Genomic DNA, 25,843 nt, shown 5'->3' on the forward strand with positions numbered 1-25,843 from the left:
TACTTCTGGTCTGCGAGTTGCTACACCGAGTAAAGCGCTCTACGTGTCGCGCTTGCATTACTCCGCCGGGGCTGATGAGGTGGTGGAGTACGTTCGCCGGAAGACTGGCTATACGCTGAGGGTGCAACAGCTGCAGTCGCGCCACTACGTGCACTTCACTTCATTTGTTGTGCGCGTGCCGCGCACGCTGCAGGACACCATCGCGTGCGCAGACTTCTGGCCGAAGGGTGTGGTATTTCGGCGGTTCCGGGGCAACCTGCCGAATCCTACACCGAGTCAGACGACGCAACGGAGCCACGCTGTTACGTCGTCGCCCAAACCTAATGTTTAATTTGTATTCTTTTTTGTAATATTTATCGTTTATGTCTTGTTTTGTATTTTGTAGTTTCACAGTGCCTTAGTGTAAACTGTAATGCTGTGTTACTTTTTTGATTAAATAAATAAATAAATAAATAAATAAATAAATAAATGTTGGAGACAGACGATATTGACATATTTGCTGATAGTGTTGGTGTGTTATACAGAAAACTCTTAAGGTTCATAGACTCTACACTCCTTAGGTGATTAATGTAATAACCATAGTTTAACTTTTAAGTGTGTTTTCTTTTATTTATGTCAATTTAACATGTACATAATTATATTACCACATAAGTGCTTTGGTGAAATACTGTTAACTTTTGTGTATTTTTAATAAATAAATAAATAAAAAACGTGAAAAAAGTCCCAGAATCGGGCCCCTTTTGCTATACTCTGACCGCCCCTGTCTATACTACTGTAATGTTTGACGTTATCACGTTAAACTACCGTCCGTAAACCGACTTTACAGACAACCAATTTTTTTTCAAAAATATCACATTTCATTAAAGTGGCAAAAAAAAAAAAGAAATGCTCATTTCTTTATTTAATGAATTTCCCTTTGAGCATTTCTGTATAAGTTACTAGTGGAAACTGTTTTGGCTCCATTGTTTTATTCATATTGTTTATATTTTGTGTTATTGCATGCTGTTTGTTTCACGAAATAAATAAATAAATGATATCCCAAGATAAAACACAGTAGAGTTACACCTCGGACACTGGCGATCAAATATATAAAAGAGGCGCGTTCCAGTTAACTTGAGTTAAAAATAATAATAAAATTTGCGAAAACGAAAAAAATTAAAACGCATTGTTTGGCTCTGTAACCAAGGCAACGCGTCTTTATTAACAATTTTCGGATTCTCCTTAAATTGTTACCCACACCAGTAGTCTTTTTTGACTCTGAAAATACTATTTTAAGTATATTTTGTCTATGATAATATTGATAATAGGCTAGTTTCCTACTAGTCAAATCAACTTCTCTTTAAGAACTGTCAAAACGATTTGCTAATATGGAATTACTATGAAATACTGAGGAGTGACGTCACGGTCAATTAATTTACTTTACCAGTATATCTTTCTCTTTGACTTATTAAATAGAAATTATGATTAAAACATAACTACTGTCCATATTTTTCTTATAATTATGTGGTGCTTTATTTCGTACACTGCATAAAATATTTTATTTTAAGTATAGGAAACTAGCCCATTGATAAAAAAAATTAAATTTTCGAGTTATACAACGTACTCCTCAATATTAATAGTATTTTATGCAACTGGTGGTTAAAAGAGGTCAAAAAAGGTGAGTGGCGTGGGTAACAATTTGAGGCGAAGCCGAAAATTGTTAATAAAGACGCCACGAGCATTTTTTGACTCAGTTAAACACCGTTGCATACAATACTTTTTCTACGACCAAGCACTTATTTTGAAAGAAAATTATAAATTCAACAAATACCTACTTTCAGTCATCTTAGTTATCTAGGTGGACCGCCTACCATTTTGATTATGCAGTTTGAGTGCAAACATGAAAATAAAACTGTCTATGGTATGGTTCTTTGAAGCCTGGCCACTAAGACGAATCGAGCCGAGTTGAATCGAGTTTTCATACATTTGAATGCGATTCGACGCCTCGCCAATGAACGCAGCAGAAAACGAAGGAGTCTCGACTCTGCGAATTGGTTTGTTAAGTTGGTAGCAATGTATTTACTGAACTGTAACAGCTATATCGTGCTACTGCTACTAAATGTTTTCAGGGTTTAGACTAGATAGACTTGTCCTGACATCTTTTATGTAGGGTTTTAAAGTTCTATGTACGACCTTGTAACTCACGAATAACAGTACGGGAGTAGAAAAAGATATTTTCATATCTAAGCTTAAGTCTAGCTCGGAAGTAGGACACCCACGCCCCGAGGAATTCTTTAGTTAGCACACGTCGTGCCAGTTACACTTCACTTTCCTTTTGTGAGAACTGAGTGCTAATTTTTAACCGACTTCAAAAAAAATTTTTTTTTTTCTTTATTGCACATAAAAAAATAAGTACAAATGGTGAACATAATGCCTTATATTTCTATTAGACGAAAGGTGTGTGTGTGTGTCTGTGTACCACACTTTTCTCACACACGTGCATATTTTACTATACACTATTATAACTACTAGGTATACATCCAAAGTACATAGTTGGAGTATTTCACGGGCTGTTCCCGTACAAACGCATTGTATTTCGTGTGTTGCGATTATTTTTTTCGGCGTTTAAAGCATTGTACTCAGTTTTCCGTGCATAATTCTGCACATTACCTCAGAAAAAGACCCATTTGCCCCAGCCAATTAGACTTCTTCATGGAATAGGCTACTAAACTCATATCGAATTTAGCACAATAAATGCATTATTTATAATGCGTGTTGTATTTTATAAATATTTATGCGTATTTTATATTTAAGTTTTTAAAACAATACCTATAAATATTACTGAGCTCAAATGCCTAGACAACGCGATCACGTTTTTTCTTTCATTCAATTTTGACGCTCCAGCATAACTAGGATGATCCAATAATATTTTTTCTCATTTCAAATATCGAACATCAAAACAGCTCATGCACCTTACTATTTCTATGTACGTCCGCTTTTTCTAACCAGCCAGTCTTAATTTGAATGCTTATAAAATTCAAATTAAGAATTACATTCAACCAGTATTCGACTACGTATAGTTTCTAAAGAGTCACAGTTCGTGTTATGTTGGTTCTCGCCTCGGGTAATTTGTTGTTATTTCTCTCAAGCTCATTCAAGTTATGTGTGGAGTGTGAGGTATGTACTTGGATATGTAAGTACATACCTCACACACCACATATGCCCATGATGAATCAAAAACTGTACGACGGGAATAGATGCAAATGCCGAATAATGTCATCTCATTGTCCGTTCGTTCATTCTAAACAGACTTAAACGTATGAAATACAAGTTATTTTACACCTTATTGCAAAAACGAGCGTACCGTAACCCTGCCTGCTAAGCCAATTATGGTCATAGGTTCGAATCCAACATATAACAATATACATTACAATACAACTGCGGAAAGAAGGAAGTTCGAAATCAGTGGCGATCAAAATTCAATAGCAAAATACGCTATATTATTACTGTTAATTGATTTTAAACTCTATTTTAAAGTCATTATAGAGTCCGTAATTGTATTCTAAATATACAATACAACATACTTGACGTAAATGATGTAGGGCAATGAACTTTAATAATACAATGTCATTTGATGTGATAATAGACTCTAATCTGATGGTGATTTAAGCCTGGAATCCACTTAAGCGGAATCGAGCCGCGTCGAATCGAGTTATACATTTCTTTTTAAATTATAAATGGGCCTACTCTTGGCCACAGCCTAGCCAAAGGCAAAGACGTGGCCTACGATGGAGTGAGCACGCCCAGAAGATGGACGCAGTCACACATAAGAAATGCAGAAAGCAAATTAACGAGGCTCGACTCGGCGCGCCTAGTGGACGCCAGACTTTAACGTACCGTACTTATATTTTTTACCTCTTACCTCTGGAAAACGCGCATTTTAGTTAAAGAAAAGGTTTCTCAATCTGCGCTTAAATGCTTCGTCACATGGCTCATTTCTCAGATCGGCAGGTAAGTGCTCGTAGTAAGTAGGGCCGATGACTCGAGGGTTCTTTCTTGAAAGTGCCATGCGACGAGGGACTGTTCTCAGACGCCCTGTAGATCGAAGCTGTTTGCCCAGAAAGCCAATGCGTGCAAATTGGGATATATTATGTCTAACATACAGCCCTGTGCATTATTATATTATCAAATAGTATTCGGAGAATGATAGCAGAGAGGTGGGATTCGGATGTTCTTCGCCGATATATCGACACATGTCTCACAGCCAAAAAAATTTAATTTTAATTTTAGGTATTTAGTTAGGTAGTTTACTAATATAGTTTTTAAGTTAATTTTTATTAAGCAGAAACGTCTGCTAACGATTCTAAACATTTTTATATTAAAGGAAAAAATGGAAAAATTTACGCTTCCGGCGGGACTTGAACCCGCACCATTTTTGCAATCCGGAAGCGTAAATTTTTCCTTTAATATAAAAATAGTTTTTAAGTGTTCTGTTTAACTAACAATATATGGATCTTGGTTATCTGATAACCTAACCACAAAATTAAAATTTTGGAAAAACCTCCGACTGCTACATAGTAGACTGATTTTCATGAAACTTGGCTAAGAACACTGACGACTAACTCAGCTTTCAGACAAAAAAAACTAAATCTAAATCGGTTCATCCGTTCGGGAGCTACGATGCCATAGACAGACACACACACACACAGACAGACAGACAAACAGACAGACAGACGGACAGACAGACAGATATGTCAAACTTATAACACCCCGTCGTTTTTGCGTCGGGGGTTACAATTTTTTTTTTTAAATGTTTATGCAACAGATCACATGCAATTGCAACGTGTGCAGTTTAAATTAATCGTGAATGCGTTCCGGGAACATACCTACTTATAGCACTTATTGCCCTGATTGCCTATTACAATGCTATGAGTAGTGAGGCGCCTCACTGTGGGCCTAGCACATGATTGCCGCGGGAGTATGTCGCCGCGAGATAGATGACACGTCTTCATCTAACTGTATTAATGACATAAGGACGGGTAGTCTATCTCGCGGCGACATACTCTCGAGGCAATCATGTGCTAACCCTGATGGTGGCTATCGGGTTACAAATTTTAAGAGGCATCAAGAGATGACCAAAATCTAGAAATTACTTTTTTTTTCTTTTGCTAATACGCGAGTAAAAAACTATCTATTCTCTGTACTTTTAGGTATTTAAAAAAACGTAGACAAATCATTTGTACATTTTCTGATTTACATGTTTTGTTTAACCAACCAAATAGGTACAAAACTAAGCAGGTCTGTCGCTGAGCGGCCTGTTCTTAATCTTAACATCTGTGTTTGGTCGTGCAATCTCTTCATTTACTCTCGACTCGACTTATTAAGATAAATTTCACGTGGTTAATTTGTATCCAACCTAAGTGGCGTAAGACTTACATTGACCGGGATATAAACAGTGATTACCTCAATAAAAATCCAAAAGGAAATCACAGTCTATATCCCGGTCAATATAAGTCTAATGAAACTAATCGTGAATCCAACTAGGGAACAAATCTAATTATTTTATTGAATATTTTTTGATTTGTTATTTTTTCAAGTAGTTACAGTTACACTACTGTTAGCTACAATGTCTGCAAACTGCTGACGAGGCAACGCGACCACCCGACGGGACCCCTTCCTCAGCCTGCGAGGACCGAAACTCTGCCTATTTGGCCATAGACGCTCGCTCGATTAACATCTTACAAACTTAAATACTAGCTCTCAGATTTTTAATCATAAATTTAATTCAAATATTGAAAATGTACTTGTATTCGTATTTTCTTCAATTAAATTGTATTTAATTTTGGTTTCATATTTCATTCTACTGAATAACCGACTGATTTAATTAAAAGTTCCTCCCTAAGAACTAATATCAGAAGCAGGGATAGAACGCCAATATGAAACCGCTTTTTGCCATTTCTGATTAGATTGTGCGTTGTGAATTCATGGGAAATGAAAAACGTTTTTCTCGAGAGCGTGCGTCTTCGCCAGCTTCTTTCCCTAATATAGATGGATTGGAAGCAACTTCGGCGGTGATCCTGAGCTACCCTGGCACTGACGTAGGAGGGGCGTGCTACTACCCCAGCCTGTGTGACCTGGTTCCTGGCGTGCACCTGGACGGCGCAGCCGCAGGACCAGACAGCAGTATCCTGAGCGATTCCGCTGCGAGTGGCTTCAGCGGACATGATGGAGCGTCTTACTGAACACCCGGTGAGATCAAATCATTATTATCTTTATGTTGATCTCAGTGTTAATGTGATGCTATTGCGAGGTGTGATTATTTGTATTTTGGTATTCGCAAAATCAGTGACAGACGTAACGATGCATTAAATAGTCATGTGAGATTATCAGATTACTCTTAAAATGTAATGAGTGCATTAGAAATTGCATTGATAAATTAAATTAAGATCTCGTAATAGTTGTAACATCAGTTAACTCTATAAAGTACGAGTATAACTTCTAGTTGCGATGGATTAATTAATCTGAAAAGGGCGTCACATTAGTATGAAGTCAGTGCTGAAATCTTGATTACGGTTATTTACTTAGTATGTTGAAAAGCTCAAGTTAGTATTTTGTCATTGAATGAGATTATTGCGCCTTAAAGTATTCTCAATGTAATACGAGGAGCAGTCACTTAAAACGTTATGTTGATTTCCACAACAATGTAGAGTTTTTGTCAAGTTCAAGTGCAACTGAATCTAATAATAGAATTGAGTACTTAGTGTGAGCTTTTGATTTGGATAGCAACTTTCTAGTGCCAAATACAGATTGGATTGTAGTTATAAATACATCCGGTATTTAATACACAGAGTTACAGAAATTATATTGATGCAAAAAAGGTAACTCTTTAACCGTTTGGCATTCCTTGTTAGTCTTTTGATTTTGAACCGTAATTTTTACGAAAGAGATGAGTTTTTGTTATAAGCTCAACGTATGTTGCCGCTATGGACTACTACGAAAGGGTTTGAGAGATTTGTGATTATTTAAATATTACTTTGATTTCATTACTTTCAAGTCTACTAAAGTTTGACAATGAAATTGTGAGCTGTTCCTAAAACATAAAACAATGTCGCTATGATTTTCAATTCATTACATGTTCGACGATCGCGAAATTGTATTGAGTTAAGACAGAGAAATTTGACGATAAAATGGAGATTGCTAACGGTTTGAAACTTTAAAAGTATGTCTATAGTCTTTAATCATAAATGGTGTGTTACCAAACTACAGTAAACTGAAATGTAAGCTGGTTTAAGAGTCTATGATTTTAATATATTTGTGAGAAAGTACAGATGAAAGACGTAGTAAAATGCGTTTCGCTCGTGGAGAAAGATTGATTGTCAATGGATTTTGATCTTTGTTGATCTTTAGTACCGTCATGTTTTCTACTTATTTATCTCATTTTCTTCGTATGCGGCCATGCTGCAAGTCCAGTAAAAATTTCGAAAGATTTTATGTATTTATGTGCATACGTACTTGCACAGTCACCAATTACTTTTCGGTTTCCATCTACGCACTCTTCTGACAAGTACAGTACGCCGTAATTTTAATTATATCACTTTTATCTGCAAGTACATAACGGTACATAGAAATGTCTTAAATAATTATGAAGTAGTTAGACACTGAGTACATTCATCGCGTTTCTCAGTAAACTTACCTACTTAACCGATTTGGTCTGTGGTTCCCATGTTAACTATGTAACACATTGTAACAAATCGACTACGCAGCTCAAACTTAATCAACAAGCTGTTCTTCGGAGACGAACGAAAAAAATGTTTGTTTAAACAAATGCTCAGATTACTTCCTTAGTAGAACAAAGTGTACAAAATATAAATATTGGACTGATTAGAGCTGAGTGCGGTACCTACCGGTTAAAAATAGAATCTTCAAGTAATTTTACGCGGATGTGACACTATTGGGAGTGTTTCTTTCATAAGGTAGCAAGTATTTGGAATTCAAATTAAATCCTATTCAAAATGGTAGTGTGAGAGTTAACGATTTTATAATAAATCTCATAAAAGCAAGTGTCGAGCAACATAGTAAAATTTGAATGCTTATTGAAGTTTTGATGACACAATTACTGAAAAATTTAATATCTTTTTGTTTAACCATTGAGAATGGTTCTGATGATAATTATTTTAATGTCTCGCAAATCGAGTATGATTTTAATTGAAAAATGAAATGATTTCGTAAATAGATGAATTCAATTTGGTGTAAGCTATCGCTGGATAGTACCTGATACTTAATGCTATCATGAGTATCATGACTTTGATCATGGTTATCTTACGTCTATTGAGAATAATTTAATTAGTTTTGAAAAAATAAAATTATTTTGGTTGAGTGTTGAGACTGACCAAATGTATGATTTTTCTGCACTTTATTCGAAAACGGATGGAAATACCTAATCAAGTAACTTATAGGGTAGTGAACACCATTAAGATTTAAATGATGATGCATTTTTGAAGTGGTAATTGATTTCTGCTACCAGATATTTGATGATAATGTAGGTGTGCTTTGGCGTATAGATCATGCAGAGGCAAAATAAGTTTTTGTGTTGGTATGGAACAAAACATTTATTTTGATCGATTTTACTTGAGAAAGATTTGTCAAGCAATGTTTTCCTGTAATTTTACTGAGAACTGAGAAGGGATGTTTTGTTTTTATTAACGAATTACATTAAAGCAACACACATTTTAGAAATGGTCAGGTCGGCCGAACGGAAAGAAAACATTAGCTTAGCATCGAAGACAGCAGAGATAAATCGGCAGTTTTAAAGCCTAGTTGATTGTTTCAGAAGTTGACTCCGTTTCTACACAGAGAAGTAGTAGCCACTGTGGTCCCAGTGCAGACAGTACAGTTTATGGTTTATTGTGGAAACCCGTTGTGGCATCGTTGTTTGTATTCGCGTGTAAGACCCGCTGTGGCATCGGAATACTGTGTTGAGATCGTGTAAGGCCCGCTGTGGCATCGATGTATGTATTCGCGTGTAAGGCCCCAGTGGCATCGGAATACTGTGTTAACATCGTGCAAGGCCCGCTGTGGCATCGATGTGTGTGTATTCGCGTGTAAGGCCCCAGTGTGGCATCGGAATACTGTTTTTACATCGTGCAAGGCCCGCAGTGGCATCGATGTGTGTGTATTCGCGTGTAAGGCCCCAGTGGCATCGGAATACTGTGTTGACATCGTGCAAGGCCCGCTGTGGCATCGATGTGTGTGTATTCGCGTGTAAGGCCCCAGTGTGGCATCGGAATACTGTATTGACATCGTGCAAGGCCCGCTGTGGCATCGATGTGGGGATTATCGTGTAAGGCCCGCCGTGGCATCGATGAGGGTATTTTCGTGTGTGGCCTTTATGGCATTGGAATATTCTTGGATGATAATTATTTAGACGAATGATGTGGACGTGAGGTGGATTGGTCAATAGACCACGATGTGTGCTCAATGCGAATGATGTGGACGAGAGGTGGATTGGTCAACAGACCACGATGTGTGCTCAATGCGGAGAGCACATTTTGATGTATTAATGTATTAACGTATGTGTTTACTCCGCAGATGACAAGAGCCCAGACTCTGAAGCAGCCCTGGAGCTGGATCCAAGACAACTCAAGAACTGCATCGAGGACGCTGCATGTCAGGAGAGGCCGTGTTAGCTACAATGTCTGCAAACTGCTGACGAGGCAACGCGACCACCCGACGGGACCCCTTCCTCAGCCTGCGAGGACCGAAACTCTGCCTATTTGGCCATAGACGCTCGCTCGATTAACATCTTACAAACTTAAATACTAGCTCTCAGATTTTTAATCATAAATTTAATTCAAATATTGAAAATGTACTTGTATTCGTATTTTCTTCAATTAAATTGTATTTAATTTTGGTTTCATATTTCATTCTACTGAATAACCGACTGATTTAATTAAAAGTTCCTCCCTAAGAACTAATACTACTATATATAAATTATTATTTACTACAATTACTATATATAAATTTCGTCGGGTACCACGGCGGGCGGGTGGTCTAGTGGTAAAGACGTTAGCCGCGTAAGCTGAAGACCCGGGTTCGATTCCCGGCTCGGCCACCAGTGGGCCTTGTCGTTTTTTCTTTCGTGTATGATATCTATTTATAACCGTGAATCATTTAAAACTCTAAGCGGCGTACTTGAAGAGAGGCCTCAGCAGTGAGCAATAAAGGGCTGATATGACGTTGATGATGTATGTGTGTCTGTCTGTTCCAGCATGGCCAATGCGCACGACGAGGACTACGAAGAAAGGTACTACTCGTCGGGACGCGACAGCGATGATAGCCCCATACTCTACAACAGGTAATGTAGAAAACACAATAAAAAAACAGTTACTATACAAGTGCGAGAATTTTGGGAATTCGCGATAATGACTGATGATGATAGATTGATTAAAAAGGTTAAAGAAGAGAGTCGAGAGCGAGATGCCACTGAAACGAAAGACAATCGAGACAATGACAGCAATTTTGGTGATGTGGTTGACAAATTTAGGGATGATAATGACAGTAATGTTGTCCAAGTAAAAGTTCTAGATTATACCATTTTGTGGCACTTTCTGCTTGTAGGTTTTCCTGTTTTGTGTGTGTTTGCGGATAAATTAATTATACCCTATTCTCTTTTTGGATTGAAACAAAAGACGATCGTGACAATGACAAATTTAATGATGATAATTTCAATGATAAAGAAAATGACGATGACAGTGATACTCGTAATGAAATTGAGGTAACAATGAATGAAAACTGTAGTGTAACAAATGATAACGACAATGACAGAGATCCTAATTTAGAAATAGAACATGAACTTAGGGACTAAACTGATGAAGGAAACAATGTGCAGGTATGCGACTCGTACTCAGCGATCGCCGTCGCCAGAGCCGCGCACGCGCAGATATATCGGACGCGTTTTCTAAGCAAAATGATATCTCTGTCGATCTTTTTCAATTGAATTTCAGTATTTAAAATGATTTCGATGATACTGACACTAAAGACGATCGTGACAATGACGATCATTTTGATGATATAGATGTCAAAGGTAGAGGTGACAAGGACAGTAATTTTGGTGACACAGACAAATTTCGGAATGACAACGACATTGCTAAAGAAAAAAATCATGTCATTATTAAAGATTTTTAATAATTTGTACTCCGTTGCTCTTAAATACATGCTTGAGCATAAATAAGACGCGTTTCCCACCTATGTTGCTATCTCTGTCGCTCTTAAACCAATTTTTCAAGCAATAGGGCCATCTCTACCGCTTTTTTTTATTTTGAATTTAAAATAATGCAAATGATGTTGATGATGACATTCAAGCAAAAGACGATCTTGACATTCACTTTAATTTTAAGGAAGGATGAAAATGTCAACAAACTTAGTGATATAAATGTTAAATGTAGGGCTGACATTGACTGTAATAAATACAATGATAATTATCATAATATTGATAATGTCAGTGTAACAAATTATAATGGCAATGACAGTGATGTAGGAACAGACGATGGTTTTAGGGACATATAAAATGACGTAGAAAGCAGTGTTAATGAAGATATTGTGCAGGTATGCGACTCGCACGCAGAGATCGCCGTCGCCGGAGCCGCGCACGCGCAGGGCGACGGTCACCGCCCTGGCCAAGTTCTTCCTGTTCTGCATGGCCATGATTATGTTCTGCGTGCTGCTCTACATACCAGTTTATAATAAGGCCAATGACCAAATGTTTAAAGGTAAGAGTAAAATTAGGATTAAGCGCGAATCAAACTTCGAATCAAAAGCATTTACCACTCTCCACAAGCTTTCCAAAAACAAATTGTGAATGTAAGCTGTAGAGGTTTTTCTGTACTTTAAAATGAATTCCCCTTTGCTAGATTATCTTGGCGAGATGTTTGCTTTTTATACCACGTCGGTGGCAAATAGGTATATGATCCGCCTGATGGAAAGCTGTCACCGTAACATATGGACGCCTGCAACTCAAGTTACATTCTATGTTTAAACCCTAAATATCAATATTATATAACCTGGTTCATTTTTTCAGCCACCGTAAGTTTAAAAGTTTAAAATTGTTGCTTTGTTCTTTGTTATACACCGTGTTTCCGGTATCACTCAAAACCACAGACACCCCAACTGATTTATATTTTTCTAAACGTGTCTAGAATATTCATCTTTTAATCTAATGATTATTATTTTTTTAAATTGAATTTTTAATTTTCTGTACATCTCTACTCGACTTTTAACTCTACACCCAATAAAATAATTGCTAGCTACCATCATAAACCTTAAAACTATTTATTTGTGTACGTTACTGCAACGACATAAGGTTTACCAATAAACAACTATGTCACTGTAAAGCAAGCTTTGTCACAGTAAACATCAAATTGAACAGGTGACGCAGTAAGCAAATTTAAATCCAACATTCAAAGTGACAAGGTTGTAATTAAAGGTACGAGTTCAATTTGTTATGACTAGAGAGCGGATTTCATGTAGCGATTTAAATATTAATATGGATATGATTAGTGCAATTTTTTAATTACATGACATGTGGATTATAATAAGGTCTTACAATCTATCGCATCTACATCGCACACCGCAAACTTCGCTGACTAATTAGATTAAATTAATGTTATTTTTTGTAAGTGTAATTTTTCTTTAAATGTAGTTATTTTTGTAAATCACTAGTATTTTATTAGTAAGTATTTTATTCTAAATAAAGGAGTTTGTATTCAGGAAGCGAATTATTTTGATTTTTCTATTCTTTGAGTCGTAATATAGAAGTTTTTACAAGAACGTATATAAATAAATTATCAAAAATTAACAAACATTTATTTATTTATTAATTTTATTATCATTACTATTTTTGCTTAATATTCACAAAATCATCCAAAAAGGCTTTTACTTTTATAATTTTTTTGTGTGTAGAAAAAATAATAAATTATGCGAGTCATATCCATATTAATATTTAAATCGCTACATGAAATCCGCTCTCTAGTTATGACTTATGATAAACTTTAATCGTCCGAGTAACCAGCCATTATTAATACCCCTAAGTACTGAAAAAGGTATACAACCTCTAGCAATATGATATGCACAATGTTGTATTACGTATTTGTAGAATGGGCACGTGAAAAATAACTAATAATACAAACTGAAAAAATATATATTACCCCCATCAAGATATAGCTCAATCGATTCTACTCTCGATTCTGAATAAACAGTTTTTAGTGTTAAGTGAAACACGTTGTATACATTTTAACTTCGGGGTCATTATTTGATGATAAAGTTTAACTTCTAAATCTACTGTATAGACCAGTGTTCCCGATCTGCCATTGTTTGTTATCATTATTAATATAAGTTTAATTCTTCCTTATAAGTTTAATTCTTCCTTATAAGTTTAATTCTTCTTCTTATTCGTGTAAAGGGATCAAGTTACTTAAACTAATTTTTTGTTTGCCAATGCCAAAGTGGCAAACACTTCAAGCTCTCTGAAGTTTAATTTATAGTTTTTCTAAACAAATACTTTACTATTTTGGACATTTTATTCCATCATTTGTATTGCAGGTGCTGCCGTCGCAGGCTGGTCCATTAACACAAACCGTGACACTAAAATATACGTTCAACCGAACAACGTGACCACCATACACGAACCCAAACACATCTGCCCCCCTCACACAAACAAGAAAAATAACCTCTTCCTCCTCATCATTGTATGCTCTTCCACCACACACTTCGACAGACGAGTAGCCATCAGAGAAACCTGGGGTCACTACAAAACATATTTACAATTATCCAAAATATATAACGAAACTAGGGAAAAATATAAAAATTACAATTACACTTACGATTTGTACCCATTAGATAGTCAAAACAGTAGTGAGAAAACTAAAAGAGATATCAGCAGCTTCAAACATTTGCTGCCTGAGTTAGCTAAGGCTCTTCAAAAAGATCTAGCTGATAAAAATGAAGAGAAAACTGAAGTACCTGAAGAAAAGAGATTCGAAGATGATGTTATGCTACCTGAGTTTGATATGAATAAAGAATTAGGTGAAGATAATGATTATAATTACGATTACGAGAGCAACGTTATGAAAATACCTCCGAAAGGTTACGAAGATAATACTAATTTAGATAAAGTTCTTAATATGTTAAGAGATAAGAATTTTCTTAAAGAAGATGATGTTAAAGTTAAAGAAGACTTTAAGATAGATGGGGAACCAGATTTCAAACTCTTGTTCCTTCTTGGTTTGCCAAGTAATGAGAATGACACAGAAGTACAGAGTAAGATAGAAGACGAAGTACAAAAGTATGGCGATGTTTTGCAGGAGGGCTTTATTGATTCTTATAACAATCTCACTTTGAAATCGATTATGATGTTGAAGTGGGTTACAAATAAGTGCAATGAAAGCGGTAAGTGCCTATTTAATTATTGTTTTTATTCATAAATTACCTAATTATCCAGTTGGCACTAAAAAGGGCGACAAATTTGAAAAATGTAGAGACATTGTCTTCATAAAGCGCGTGCCTTTTTAAAACTTGACGTTGCACGTTGGTGGTTGAATCATCAACAAGCCATAACACTTAATAGTACATTACGATACAAGTGCGTAAAAAAGTAAGTGTCGTGTCGATTTAAAACACTCCCTTCGGTCGTGTTTTAATCTATCGCCACTCGTTTCCAATTTCCTTTTCGCACGTGTATTGTACGACGTTTTTCAGTACAGATGAGCCTCCGAAGTTTCGACCTGGCATTATAATGAACCACTTCTCGCACTAGTGCGTAAAAAAACACCATCTGTACTGAGAAAAACTTTAAATGTACGTGCGATGGTTTAAAATTATATTTCGACCCTTTATTAGTGCCAAAATTTGATTGTCTTTAATTAATTCAATTTTATTTGTACATTTTAACATTTCCTAAATTCAATTTTAACATTTATCATTTTGGACGACCGGTCTGGCTCAGTCGGTAGTGACCCTGCCTGCTGAGCCGCGGTCCCGGGTTCGAATCCCGGTAAGGGCATTTATTTGTGTGATGAGCACAGATATTTGTTCCTGAGTCATGGATGTTTTCTATGTATATAAGTATGTATTTATCTATTTAAGTATGTATATCGTCGCTTAGCACCCATAATACAAGCTTTGCTTAGTTTGGGGCTAAGTTGATCTGTGTAAGGTGTCCCCAATATTTATTTATTTATTTCAGTCCGCTACATCCTAAAGACAGACGACGATATGTACATAAACGTACCGGCACTGGTCACGAACCTGCGAAACCGCTCAAAAGACCACGACCTCAAACACCCGAGCAGCAAGGAGTACCTACTTATTGGAGACCTTATTTGTGGAGCAAGGCCCGTTGCTGATAAACATAATAAATGGTAAGTCCACAATTCTATAATACCTTTATTAAATCCATACTAATATTATAAACGGGAAAGTGTGTGTCTGTTTTGTTTGTCCGTCCTTCACGGCAAAACGGAGCGACGAATTGTCGTGATTTTTTAAGTGGAGATAGTTGAAGGGATGGAGAGTGACATAGGCTACTTTTTTCTCTTTCTAACGCTAACGAAGCCGCGCACAAAAGCTAGTAATCTATAATGCAGTTGTAAATTTCCCAAAATACGAGTCCCATATTGTAGAACACAAGCAACATATCCGTGGTAAAGCGTCAGAATTGCTAAAGTAAAGGTAAATGTTAAGTTACCTGACCCCGTAGCCGAATGGCATTTCTGCGACGCGAAACGAAAACGAAACGCCGCGAAAGGTAGTCTGGCTCTGTCGCGCCAATACGCACCAACGATAGAGATAGATATCTACGAGCGTTTCGTTTCGTGAGCGTTTGTGCCATTCGGCTGTGCCACCCTGCATACAAAAGCTGTTTCCAACTAAATTTAGTTGTTTGATAATCACAATAAGTGACTTATTGGAGACCTCATTTGTGAAGCAAGGCCCGTTGCTGATAAACATAATAAGTCTAAGTGCGTATGTAGAATGCCACAGTCCTTGTAAGCTGCAGGATTTCAAGAGCACAGTAAAAACACGTCCGTACAGAAAAAACCATTTATTTGACAAGGCCGGTTAAATATCTACCCTCCACCTATTTTAACAATAACGTAAAACTATCCGTACATTACATATAATCTTCCTAATAACCCATAATCTAGTTGTACATTTCCCCAAATACGAATATCATATTGAAGAACACATGTAAAACAACCATGATAAGCGTCAGAGTTCTTAAAAGTAGATATTGCGCCATAAATTAATTTGATTTGTTCCTTATTTTGACATGCGCTATAGTATTTAGTCAGGGCCACGGCCTTGAGCATCTGAACTAAAAGGAGTATTTGCTGAAAATAAATGATTAATTTATAATTTAATCTTTTTCACATATAAAATGTGTTACTATTGTAACTAAATTATGTATTAAAATGTTATCGGGCGCATCAGGCGCATAAACCGATAAAAGCACCACGATTAATTAAAGTAATAACATACATACATACATGCATATAATCACGCTTGTATCCCATAAGATGATCCTATATAATGTCCATAAAGAGGTAGGCAGAGCACATGAACTACTGAGTTTCAGTGCCACTGCCACTCTTGGCAAAAAGGAGTTAAAAGAAATCCAAATTGTGACATTGCAGTGACAGGTTTCCAGCCTCTCGCCTACGCCACAATTTAACCCATATCCCACAGTCGACTTCTACGACACCCACGGGAAGAAAGGGGGTGGTGAAATTCTTAACCCGTCACCACCGTATAATAATAGTAATAGCGAAGAGTCTCGACCATCTTGAGAGACTCTCGCTAGGTGGCTGGATCAAGGGCCAGATGCGTGCGGCGGTATCTTGGACACGGCGCGGATAGTCCGACGGTTCCTCTCTCTGCAGCCCTAACCACCGGCAGCTTGGGCCCTGCCCCGCTGCTGGCGGCACCCTAGGTTAGGTTTTTTAACCGTCGCCTCATATCTCAAGAAGGACGGTTATCAAGTCGTCTGTATGTTTTTAGGGTTCCGTAGCCAAAATGGCAAAAACGGAACCCTTATAGTTTCGTCATGTCCGTCTGTCCGTCTGTCCGTCTGTCCGTCTGTCCGTCTGTCACAGCCGATTTACTCGGAAACTATAAGTACTACAGTGATGAAATTTGATGGGAATATGTGTTGTATGAACCGCTACAAAATTATGACACTAAATAGTAAAAAAAAAGAATTGGGGGTGGGCCCCCCATACATGTAACTGAGGGATGAAAATTTTTTTTTCGATGTACATACCCGTGTGGGGTATCAATGGAAAGGTCTTTTAAAATGATATAAAGTTTTCTAAAAAACATTTTTCTTAAAGTGAACGGTTTTTGAGATATCAGCTCTCAAAGTCGTAAAAAGTATGTCCCCCCCTCTATTTTTATAACTACGGGGTATAAAATTCTAAAAAAAATAGAGGTGATGCATGCTAATTAACTCTTTCAACGATTTTTGGTTTGATCAAAGTATCTCTTATAGTTTTTGAGATAGGTTGATTTAACTGTAATTTTGGCAGGTGTATAAATTGACATAATAAGTTTATTATATTTGCTGCTACGGAACCCTTTGTGCGCGAGCCCGACTCGCACTTGGCCGGTTTTTTTTTTTTTTTTATGTTTGTTCCTCGATATCTCCGTCGTTACTGGACCGATTTTGAAATTTTTTTTTTTTGATTGAATGTATATGCATACAGATTGGTCCCATTTTTCTCAGAACCCAGTTCTGATGATGGGATCCTGGAGAAATCGAGGGAACTCCTCAAATCTGAAAGGCATACATATGGTTATTTTTGTGTTTTTAAAGGAACAGCATGCATTTAGGTACGGAACAGTGACATTTGGTGCAGTGGAACTGCTGATGATGGCCAGAACGGAACTCTTAAAATCTGAACGGCACGCTTATAGTGACTTTGGTATTTTTATACGAACAGCATGCACTTTCGTCCAGAACAGTGACATTTGGTGCAGTGGAATTTCTGATGATGGTCAGAACCGAACTCCTCAAATCTGAACGGCACGCTTATAGTGACTTTGGTATTTTTATAAGAACAGCATGCACTTTCATCCAGAACAGTGACATTTGGTGCAGTGGAACTGCTGATGATGGCCAGAACCAAACTCCTCAAATCTGAACGGCACGCTTATAGTGACTTTGCCATTTTTATAAGAACAGCATGCACTTTCGTCCAGAACAGTGACATTTGGTGCAGTGGAATTTCTGATGATGGTCAGAACCGAACTCCTCAAATCTGAACGGCACGCTTATAGTGACTGTGGTATTTTTATAAGAACAGCATGCACTTTCGTCCAGAACAGTGACATTTGGTGCAGTGGAACTGCTGATGATGGCCAGAACCAAACTCCTCAAACCTGAACGGCACACTCATAGTGACTTTGGTATTTTTGTAAGAAAAGCATGCATTTAAGTTCAGAACAGTGACATTTATTTAGTTATGTTTGTTAAGCATAAGTTTTGAAGTCAAAGTTTGTCAAGCTTCGATTTCTTATAATATAATAGGATTCATGAGGAATTGAGGAAACTCCTCAAACCTTAACGTTATACGTATATTCATTTGTGTTGCCATCTAATAATTAAAGCATTAAAAGCAGTTTAAAAAAATACTTACACATTTCTACATAATCCAACATTCGCAAGTAGCTTTCACCAGAACCGGAAAGGCGACGGTTTTTTTTTCTTAAAAATTATTATAATATGTTTTTATATTGTTTGGAAATGTTTTTATATTTTATTTTTATATAGGTACATATTGTAAAATACCTAGCCTAAGAATGAAAATAAATACTGAGACTAATAAATACAGAATATTTTATTTATTACTGTGGCAAACAAGCATACGGCCTGCCCGATGGTAAGCAGTCACCGTAGGCTATGGATGCTCCAGAAGTGTCACTTACGCCTTAATCTTTTAGAAATCTGTACACTCCTTTTTTTAAGAACTCCATACTGTAGTCACTCGAAAACTTACATATGTATTTCAATATTTTGAATATTCTAAAAATGCATGTGAACGCAACCTCATTTTTTAATTAAATAAGTACTGTACCCAATCAGTATTGTTGTATGCAGTAGTAATTATAAGATATAATTTATTAAAACAAGATAATTATAAAATGTAATTTATAAAATCAGAATCGAATAACCTACTTACGGAAAACCAGTTCGCATACCGACAAAAAATGTCGACAACCACCGCGACGTATAGGATATTCGATTCTATCATGACAGGGTTAGACGATAAGGATAAGATTGCCGCAATACTGTGTGACTTGTCAAAAGCATTCGACGTCATTAGTCATGAATTACTGCTGAAGAAATTGAAGATGTACGGAATGGATAGTACAGCTCATGAGCTGTTTACCTCTTTTTTGTCAGACCGCAAACAAGTCGTGAAAATACTCACTGACGGCAAGTCAATTCAGTCTGACATAGGTAGCATAAATATAGGTATTCCACAGGGTTCGTCCCTTGGAAATACCTTGTTTTTGTTATTTGTAAATGACCTACCGTCGAACATTGAAGCTGAGTTGCCTGTATTGTTTGCGGATGACACGACTGTATTGGTTAGTGCAAGTTCTTATGACCAGCTGGCAATAAACATTAATGACGCTTGCCACCAATTGCAGTCGTGGTTCTCAGCAAATGGACTGTTACTTAACTATTCCAAATCGAATGTTATGTTATTCTCTGGTCGAAAGGTTCAACCACCACCTTGCATGGCTAACTTTCCAATGACCATGTGCGAAGAGAGTAAGATTCTAGGGTTCCTGATCGACAATACTCTAAATTGGAAGTTCCATGTAGACAATCTTTGTGATCGGTTGGGTGGTGCGTCGTTTGCGTTGAGAAAACTGAGGCCTCTTATTTCGGCAGAAGCCTTAAAGCAGGTGTACTTTGCGCATTTCCATTCTATCATGGCATACGGCTCACTGCTCTGGGGCAATTCTACTGATGCAAAAAGAGTCCTTATAATGCAGAAACGCGCAATACGTACACTTGCCGGTGTAAAAGACAGGTACCCTTGTAGAGAGCTCTTCCGTTCTCAACGTATAATGACGCACTACTCACAATATCTGTTCGACGTACTGCTGTATGTTAGACATAATATATCCCAATTTGCACGCATAGACTTTCCGGGCAAACAGCTTCGATCTACAGGCCGTCTGAGAACAGTCCCCCGTCGCATGGCACTTTCAAGAAAGAACCCTCGAGTCATCGGCCCTACTTACTATGAGCACTTACCTGCCGATCTGAGAAATGAGCCATGTGACGAAGCATTTAAGCGCAAATTGAGAAACCTTTTGTTAGATAACCCCATGTACTCTGTAAATGAGTACATGGATTTGAATTTTTAATGACCGATGATATAATTATACCTATATTTCTCTGTTATATAATATTTTCTTGCTTCGTGATAATTTCAATATTGTAACTTCATTTATTAATTTTATTTAGCTTGGCATGTGTATTTTCTTTCTTTGTAAATGACGATCCTCATTTGGGAGACACAATTATTTTTATTTGGAATTTATTATGTAATTTTTGACGATCATGATGAGAAGATAAACATAATTTTGACATGTAGCAAATTTATAGTGTAATTGTTATCATGAAATAAAGAAATCTAATCTAATCTAATTTATTTTTATTAGTAATATCGTTGTGTTATTTAAAAAATGGATTAACATTTTTTTATCAAAGTGTCATAAGATATTTGATATGTATTACATTATCAGCAAGTTGGTTATTAAATTATTAAATAATAGTACGTTTTTGTCGAAAATCGTAAGTAGCTACTTGCAGGCTGAGGATTCTTTTTAAACTAAGTTTTGATTAGCTAAAACATCTGCCATTGATGCCACTAATAAATTTACATACACACATACTATCACATGCAACTACTGAAGCTTCATTGCCACTCTTGGCAAACTCAGAATAAATTTAAAAGTAGAAAATGTCTGCCTTAGGTCAGACTTGAATTTTATTGTACTTTGTTAGGTACACCAAACAGATTTCGTACAAAATCTTAATTACAATTTAATCTTATGCTAAGGTAGGCTAACAATGGTGGTAGATGTCGCTACGGGTGATTCACCTAAGTGGTGGAAAAATTTGCTGGCTTGGCTTGGTACACATTTTCCACTTTTAAATTGATTCCAAACTAACAATGTCAACATTTACAGGTACAGCCCTCGATATATGTACTCCGGACGCGTGTATCCACGCTACCTGTCGGGTACCGGTTACGCGTTATCCTCACCCACCGCTGCTGCCCTCTATCGGGCCGCTTTGCACCAGAACTACTTCCATTTAGAAGATATTTATATCACCGGTAAGTGTACCATGATAATTGGGCTTACTTGTGGCCACAGACTAGACGTGGTCTACGATGGAGTGAGCTCGCCCAGAAGGTGCCTGTTCACCCTTTATTTGAAGGTTGCTGGGTTATAAGAGCTGGGAAATACAGCCGGCATGGAATTCCACTCCTTGGTAATGTTGACTAGTTGTCAACAGTGTCAACACCCTTATGCCGGGCGGATGGCCGTTTTACACTAGAACTACTTCCATTTAGAAGATATTTATATCACCGGTAAGTGTACCCTGTCTATGTAGTCCCCAGAATCCCCACATAATGGGCTGTTTTGCACTAGAACTACTTAGCGTGTGTGAACTCGTAGACAGAATAAAAAATAAATGACGATCTCCATATTCCATATTCTTATTAACCCCCGACGCAAAAACGACGGGGTGTTATAAGTTTGACGTGTCTGTCTGTTTGTCTGTGTGTGTCTGTCTGTGGCATCGTAGCTCCCAAACTGATGAACCGATTTAGATTTAGTTTTTTTGTCTGAAAGCTGAGTTAGTCGGGAGTGTTCTTAGCCATGTTTCATGAAAATCGGTCTACTATGTCGCGGTCGGGGGTTTTTTCAAAATTTTTATTTTGTGGTTATTCAAATAGGCTATAATCTTATCGCTCTTTAGCGATAAGACCGCCTGTTGTTTACCTTTGTTCGTGTTTCTTCCTTGTTTTGTATTGTTGTATTTTATCAAGGTGTGCAATAAAGAGTATTGTATTGTATTGTATAGGCTTACAATAAGCACTTTTAAAAATTCCAGGTATGTGCGCCCTCCGCGCAACCCCCGTCATCCAGCCGCGCGACGACCCGATGTTCTCGTACCAGCTCCTCGGCGCCGGCGCGCGCGCAGCCTGCGCGGCGCACGCGCGCGTCACGGCGCACCACGTGCCGCCCGCCAAGTTGCACGCCATTGAGCGGCGGCTGCTGCAACCCGCCAAGGTTGATCAGTGAGTGACGATCTATCTTCATTTGTTTTATAATCTAGGTTTGTTGATGATCCTTTGTTCATACGTTGAGCTCGGATTTAGACACTTGTACTTTTGTTGTTGAAATACTGAATTTGGAATCAGGGTGTCCACTTTCTGGAAAGTCAGGGAAAGTCAGGGAAAAGTCAGGGAAGCTCATAGTGGTCATGGAAAGTCAGGGAAAGTCAGGGAAATGATTTTGAGGTCAGGGAAAAATTTGACACCAAGAAAAAAAAATTAAAAGTATTGAAAAAATAATATGATTTCTTGGGTTGGCCTCATCCATGGCAGCAAAGATCTTCCTAGTAGTGATTGTAAGGCAACTTAGAATTGTCCGTTTAGACTTTTTTGACAAATATAGTACCTGCCTGCCCTAGTATCACAGTAATGGCTAATGAATGAGGGATGTGCTATGTTTCAAACATTATTAGGAATCAATATTAATCCCTACATAGAAACGGCAAAACGAATCGGCAACAAAGGGGCGCGCCGTCCGCTTGTTGTTGAACTAATTAGTTACCGCATGAAAAAATATGTCCTTGAAAACGCATCTTACTTTTATAAAACTGGCTATGCGGTCTCCGAACTATTGGATAGCACTGCTCTAAAACATAGGAATCATATGAGAGAATGTCTACGAAACGCACGTAAAAATGGAAATTATGCAGTTATACGTAATAATCGATTATACATAAACGGCAAAGAATGTGTGATTGACTTCCAACAAATCATGCAACCCCGATACATCCACCAGAACAACCCCCGCAGCATGACCTGCCTCGGCAGGCCGAGCAGCCCGCGATGACCCAGCCTCAGCCGTCCGAGCAGCCCCAGCAGTCAGGGAGCACTGGGCCTTCGCCGTACCCCCCACCACAGCAATCAGCCCGCGTCCAGCAGGCAAATCAGCTGTCACAAGCCATTGGACCACAACTGACAGACCCTTCATATCAAAACCAGGACAACTATGCGAGTCAACCTACGTTGGTAAACACTAAGGAAAGAATAGACTTATCGTTTTTTCGTACCTAAATCTGATATTTTCGTAGCCAAAAATGATGAGATAATATATCAAAACGCAGACACAGTACCAAATACTTCATTACGGGAAGAAAGAATAAAACAAAGTAATTTAAATGTATTTCATCAAAATATTTGTGGTGTTAATAATAAGCGACAAGAACTTGAACTGTACATAAACGATATGGAAAGAACTCTACACTATATATGTTTAACTGAGCATTTTCTAAGCAGCACTGCGGTGCCTTCTTTTTCCTTGTCGAATTATTTCTTAGCTACTTCTAATGCCAGAATAAATAAAAAAAGAGGTGGCACGTTGATATTAGCTTCGAATGGTAGAAAGTGTGAAGAATTGCCTATGTGTAAGAACTTATACGCGATGGAATACTTTGAAATATGTGGGGTTAAAGATTGTCTTACTAATACTTGTATCATTTGTCTATATCGAAATCCCACGGATAACCAATTGGGTGAATTTATGCAAAAACTAGAACTACTGTTAGAGTACTATGCAAATAAAAAATGTATTATCTGTGGTGATTTTAACATTAATCTTCTCGTAGCAGACAAAAAAAGGGATGAATTTTTAACGTTATTGAAATGTTATGGATTTAGTTTAATGTTTGATCTACCTACATTTAGGAGGAATGGCTCAGAATCTAGCATTGACAACATAATAACAAATCTTGCAGATGATAACATTATTTGCTATAAAATTGATCATAATAATTTAGCTGATGGGCATGCAGGGATTTTCGGTAATTTTTACTTCGAACATGAAAACAAAAAAGAACCTCCAGAGTACATTTTTACAGAACGTAGAATCTTTAACAAAACTAATAATGATACATTCAGAAAATTGCTAACATCAGTTAATTGGTATGACCTAGGAGTAAATAAATTCTTAGACAAATTTAAAGGAGTTTTCCAAGAAAGTTTCAAAAAAAAGAGAAGAAAAATATTACTCAAAAAGCGGGAAACACTAAACTGGGTTACTCAGGGGATCAAGATATCAAGTAAAATGAAAAGATTTCTAAACTCTGTTAGTAGATCTGATTGTGACAGTAGTATATTAAGTTATAGAAATAAATACATAACGCTCTATAGAAAAATCATGAGACATGCTAAAAGACTTGCAGTTCAAGCAGAGATAGACAGATCCCAAGATTCTGTGAAATGTATTTGGAATCTAGTGAATAAATGTAGAAATAAAACAAAGAAGAATAATCAAAAGTCAATGCAATTAGTGGTAGATAATAAAGTAATCTGTGATTCTAGAGAAGTAGCATGTATTTTTTCGAGCAAGTTTGATCACGGAAAGAACATCGGTGAAGTTGACTTTGGTAATGCACTTGAAATGGTAGAGAGTAATGTAGATACAAGTTACAAGGATATGAAGTGGTGGACCGTAACCCCTACAGAAATCGTAAGCCTTGTTTCATCCATGAAAAATAAAAAATCTTGCGGTCATGATGAAATGCCAATCACAATTTACAAGGACAATATCGATTTACTAGCGGGCCCATTAGCATACTTCTTTAATAAATGTTATGAACTTGGTAGCTTCCCCGATCAACTTAAAGTAGCAAAAATACTCCCGGTATATAAAAAAAATGCTAAGAATGATCCAAAAAACTACCGTCCGATTTCTTTATTGCCGGTTATGTCGAAATTGTTCGAAAAAGTGATAAAAAAAAGGCTCAGTGCACACCTAAATGTACACAATGTAATAAATCCTAGACAATTCGGATATCAAAGAAATATTGGTACAAGAGATGCAATAGACACTTTACTTAGTGACGTAGTACAGTGCCTCAACAATGGAATGAAAGTAGCGGGTCTCTTCTTAGATTTAAGTTCCGCTTTCGATACGGTGGACCATACAATTCTTCTAAGAAAGTTAGAATACTACGGGGTAAGAGGAAAAAATCTTCAAATACTTAGAAATTATTTACAGGGCAGGAAACAGTATGTAGAAATCAGAGACTTAGACGAAGGACAAGACAAAGTATTCAAGTCAAAAATCACCACAATTTCTAGAGGGGTCCCACAAGGATCTATTCTAGGTCCTATTCTCTTCATTATATTTATTAATGACGTCATAAAGTACGTACAAAACTCCCTAAATAATTCAAACGTGGTAATCTTTGCTGATGACACTAATGCCATTATCAGTGCTACAAACGAAGTTGAACTTAAAAGTAATGTTAAAAGAGCTCTCTCGATTTTCCATAAGTGGTTCAGAGATAATCATTTGAAATTAAATACGGAAAAAACAAGTATAGTACAGTTTAAGAGTGATCGAAAAAATAAAGAGACCCTAGAACTAGACTTTGATGATGACACTCTACGATTCGTTGAGGTTGTCAGGTTTCTAGGGGTGGAAATTGATTCTTATCTTAACTGGAAACAGGAGTTAAATCAAATTGAAAACACTATTAGTT

The 25,843-nt window shown here is 37.1% G+C and overlaps 1 protein-coding gene across 1 annotated transcript in view; it reads left to right on the forward strand.

Moving 5' to 3' along the window:
• Window positions 1–25,843, forward strand: part of LOC125238604 — a 49,821-nt gene that overhangs the window by 17,212 nt on the left and 6,766 nt on the right. Inside the window, exons 2-7 of the mRNA XM_048145958.1 lie at window positions 10,247–10,333; window positions 11,584–11,747; window positions 13,576–14,421; window positions 15,218–15,392; window positions 21,244–21,392; window positions 22,178–22,364. Coding sequence (XP_048001915.1) covers window positions 10,248–10,333; window positions 11,584–11,747; window positions 13,576–14,421; window positions 15,218–15,392; window positions 21,244–21,392; window positions 22,178–22,364 — 1,607 coding nt within the window. The 5' untranslated portion in view covers window position 10,247. The remainder of the gene's footprint in view (window positions 1–10,246; window positions 10,334–11,583; window positions 11,748–13,575; window positions 14,422–15,217; window positions 15,393–21,243; window positions 21,393–22,177; window positions 22,365–25,843) is intronic.

This window comes from Leguminivora glycinivorella, chromosome 24 (assembly GCF_023078275.1).
Source record: "Leguminivora glycinivorella isolate SPB_JAAS2020 chromosome 24, LegGlyc_1.1, whole genome shotgun sequence".
Classification (NCBI taxonomy): Eukaryota; Metazoa; Arthropoda; class Insecta; order Lepidoptera; family Tortricidae; genus Leguminivora; species Leguminivora glycinivorella.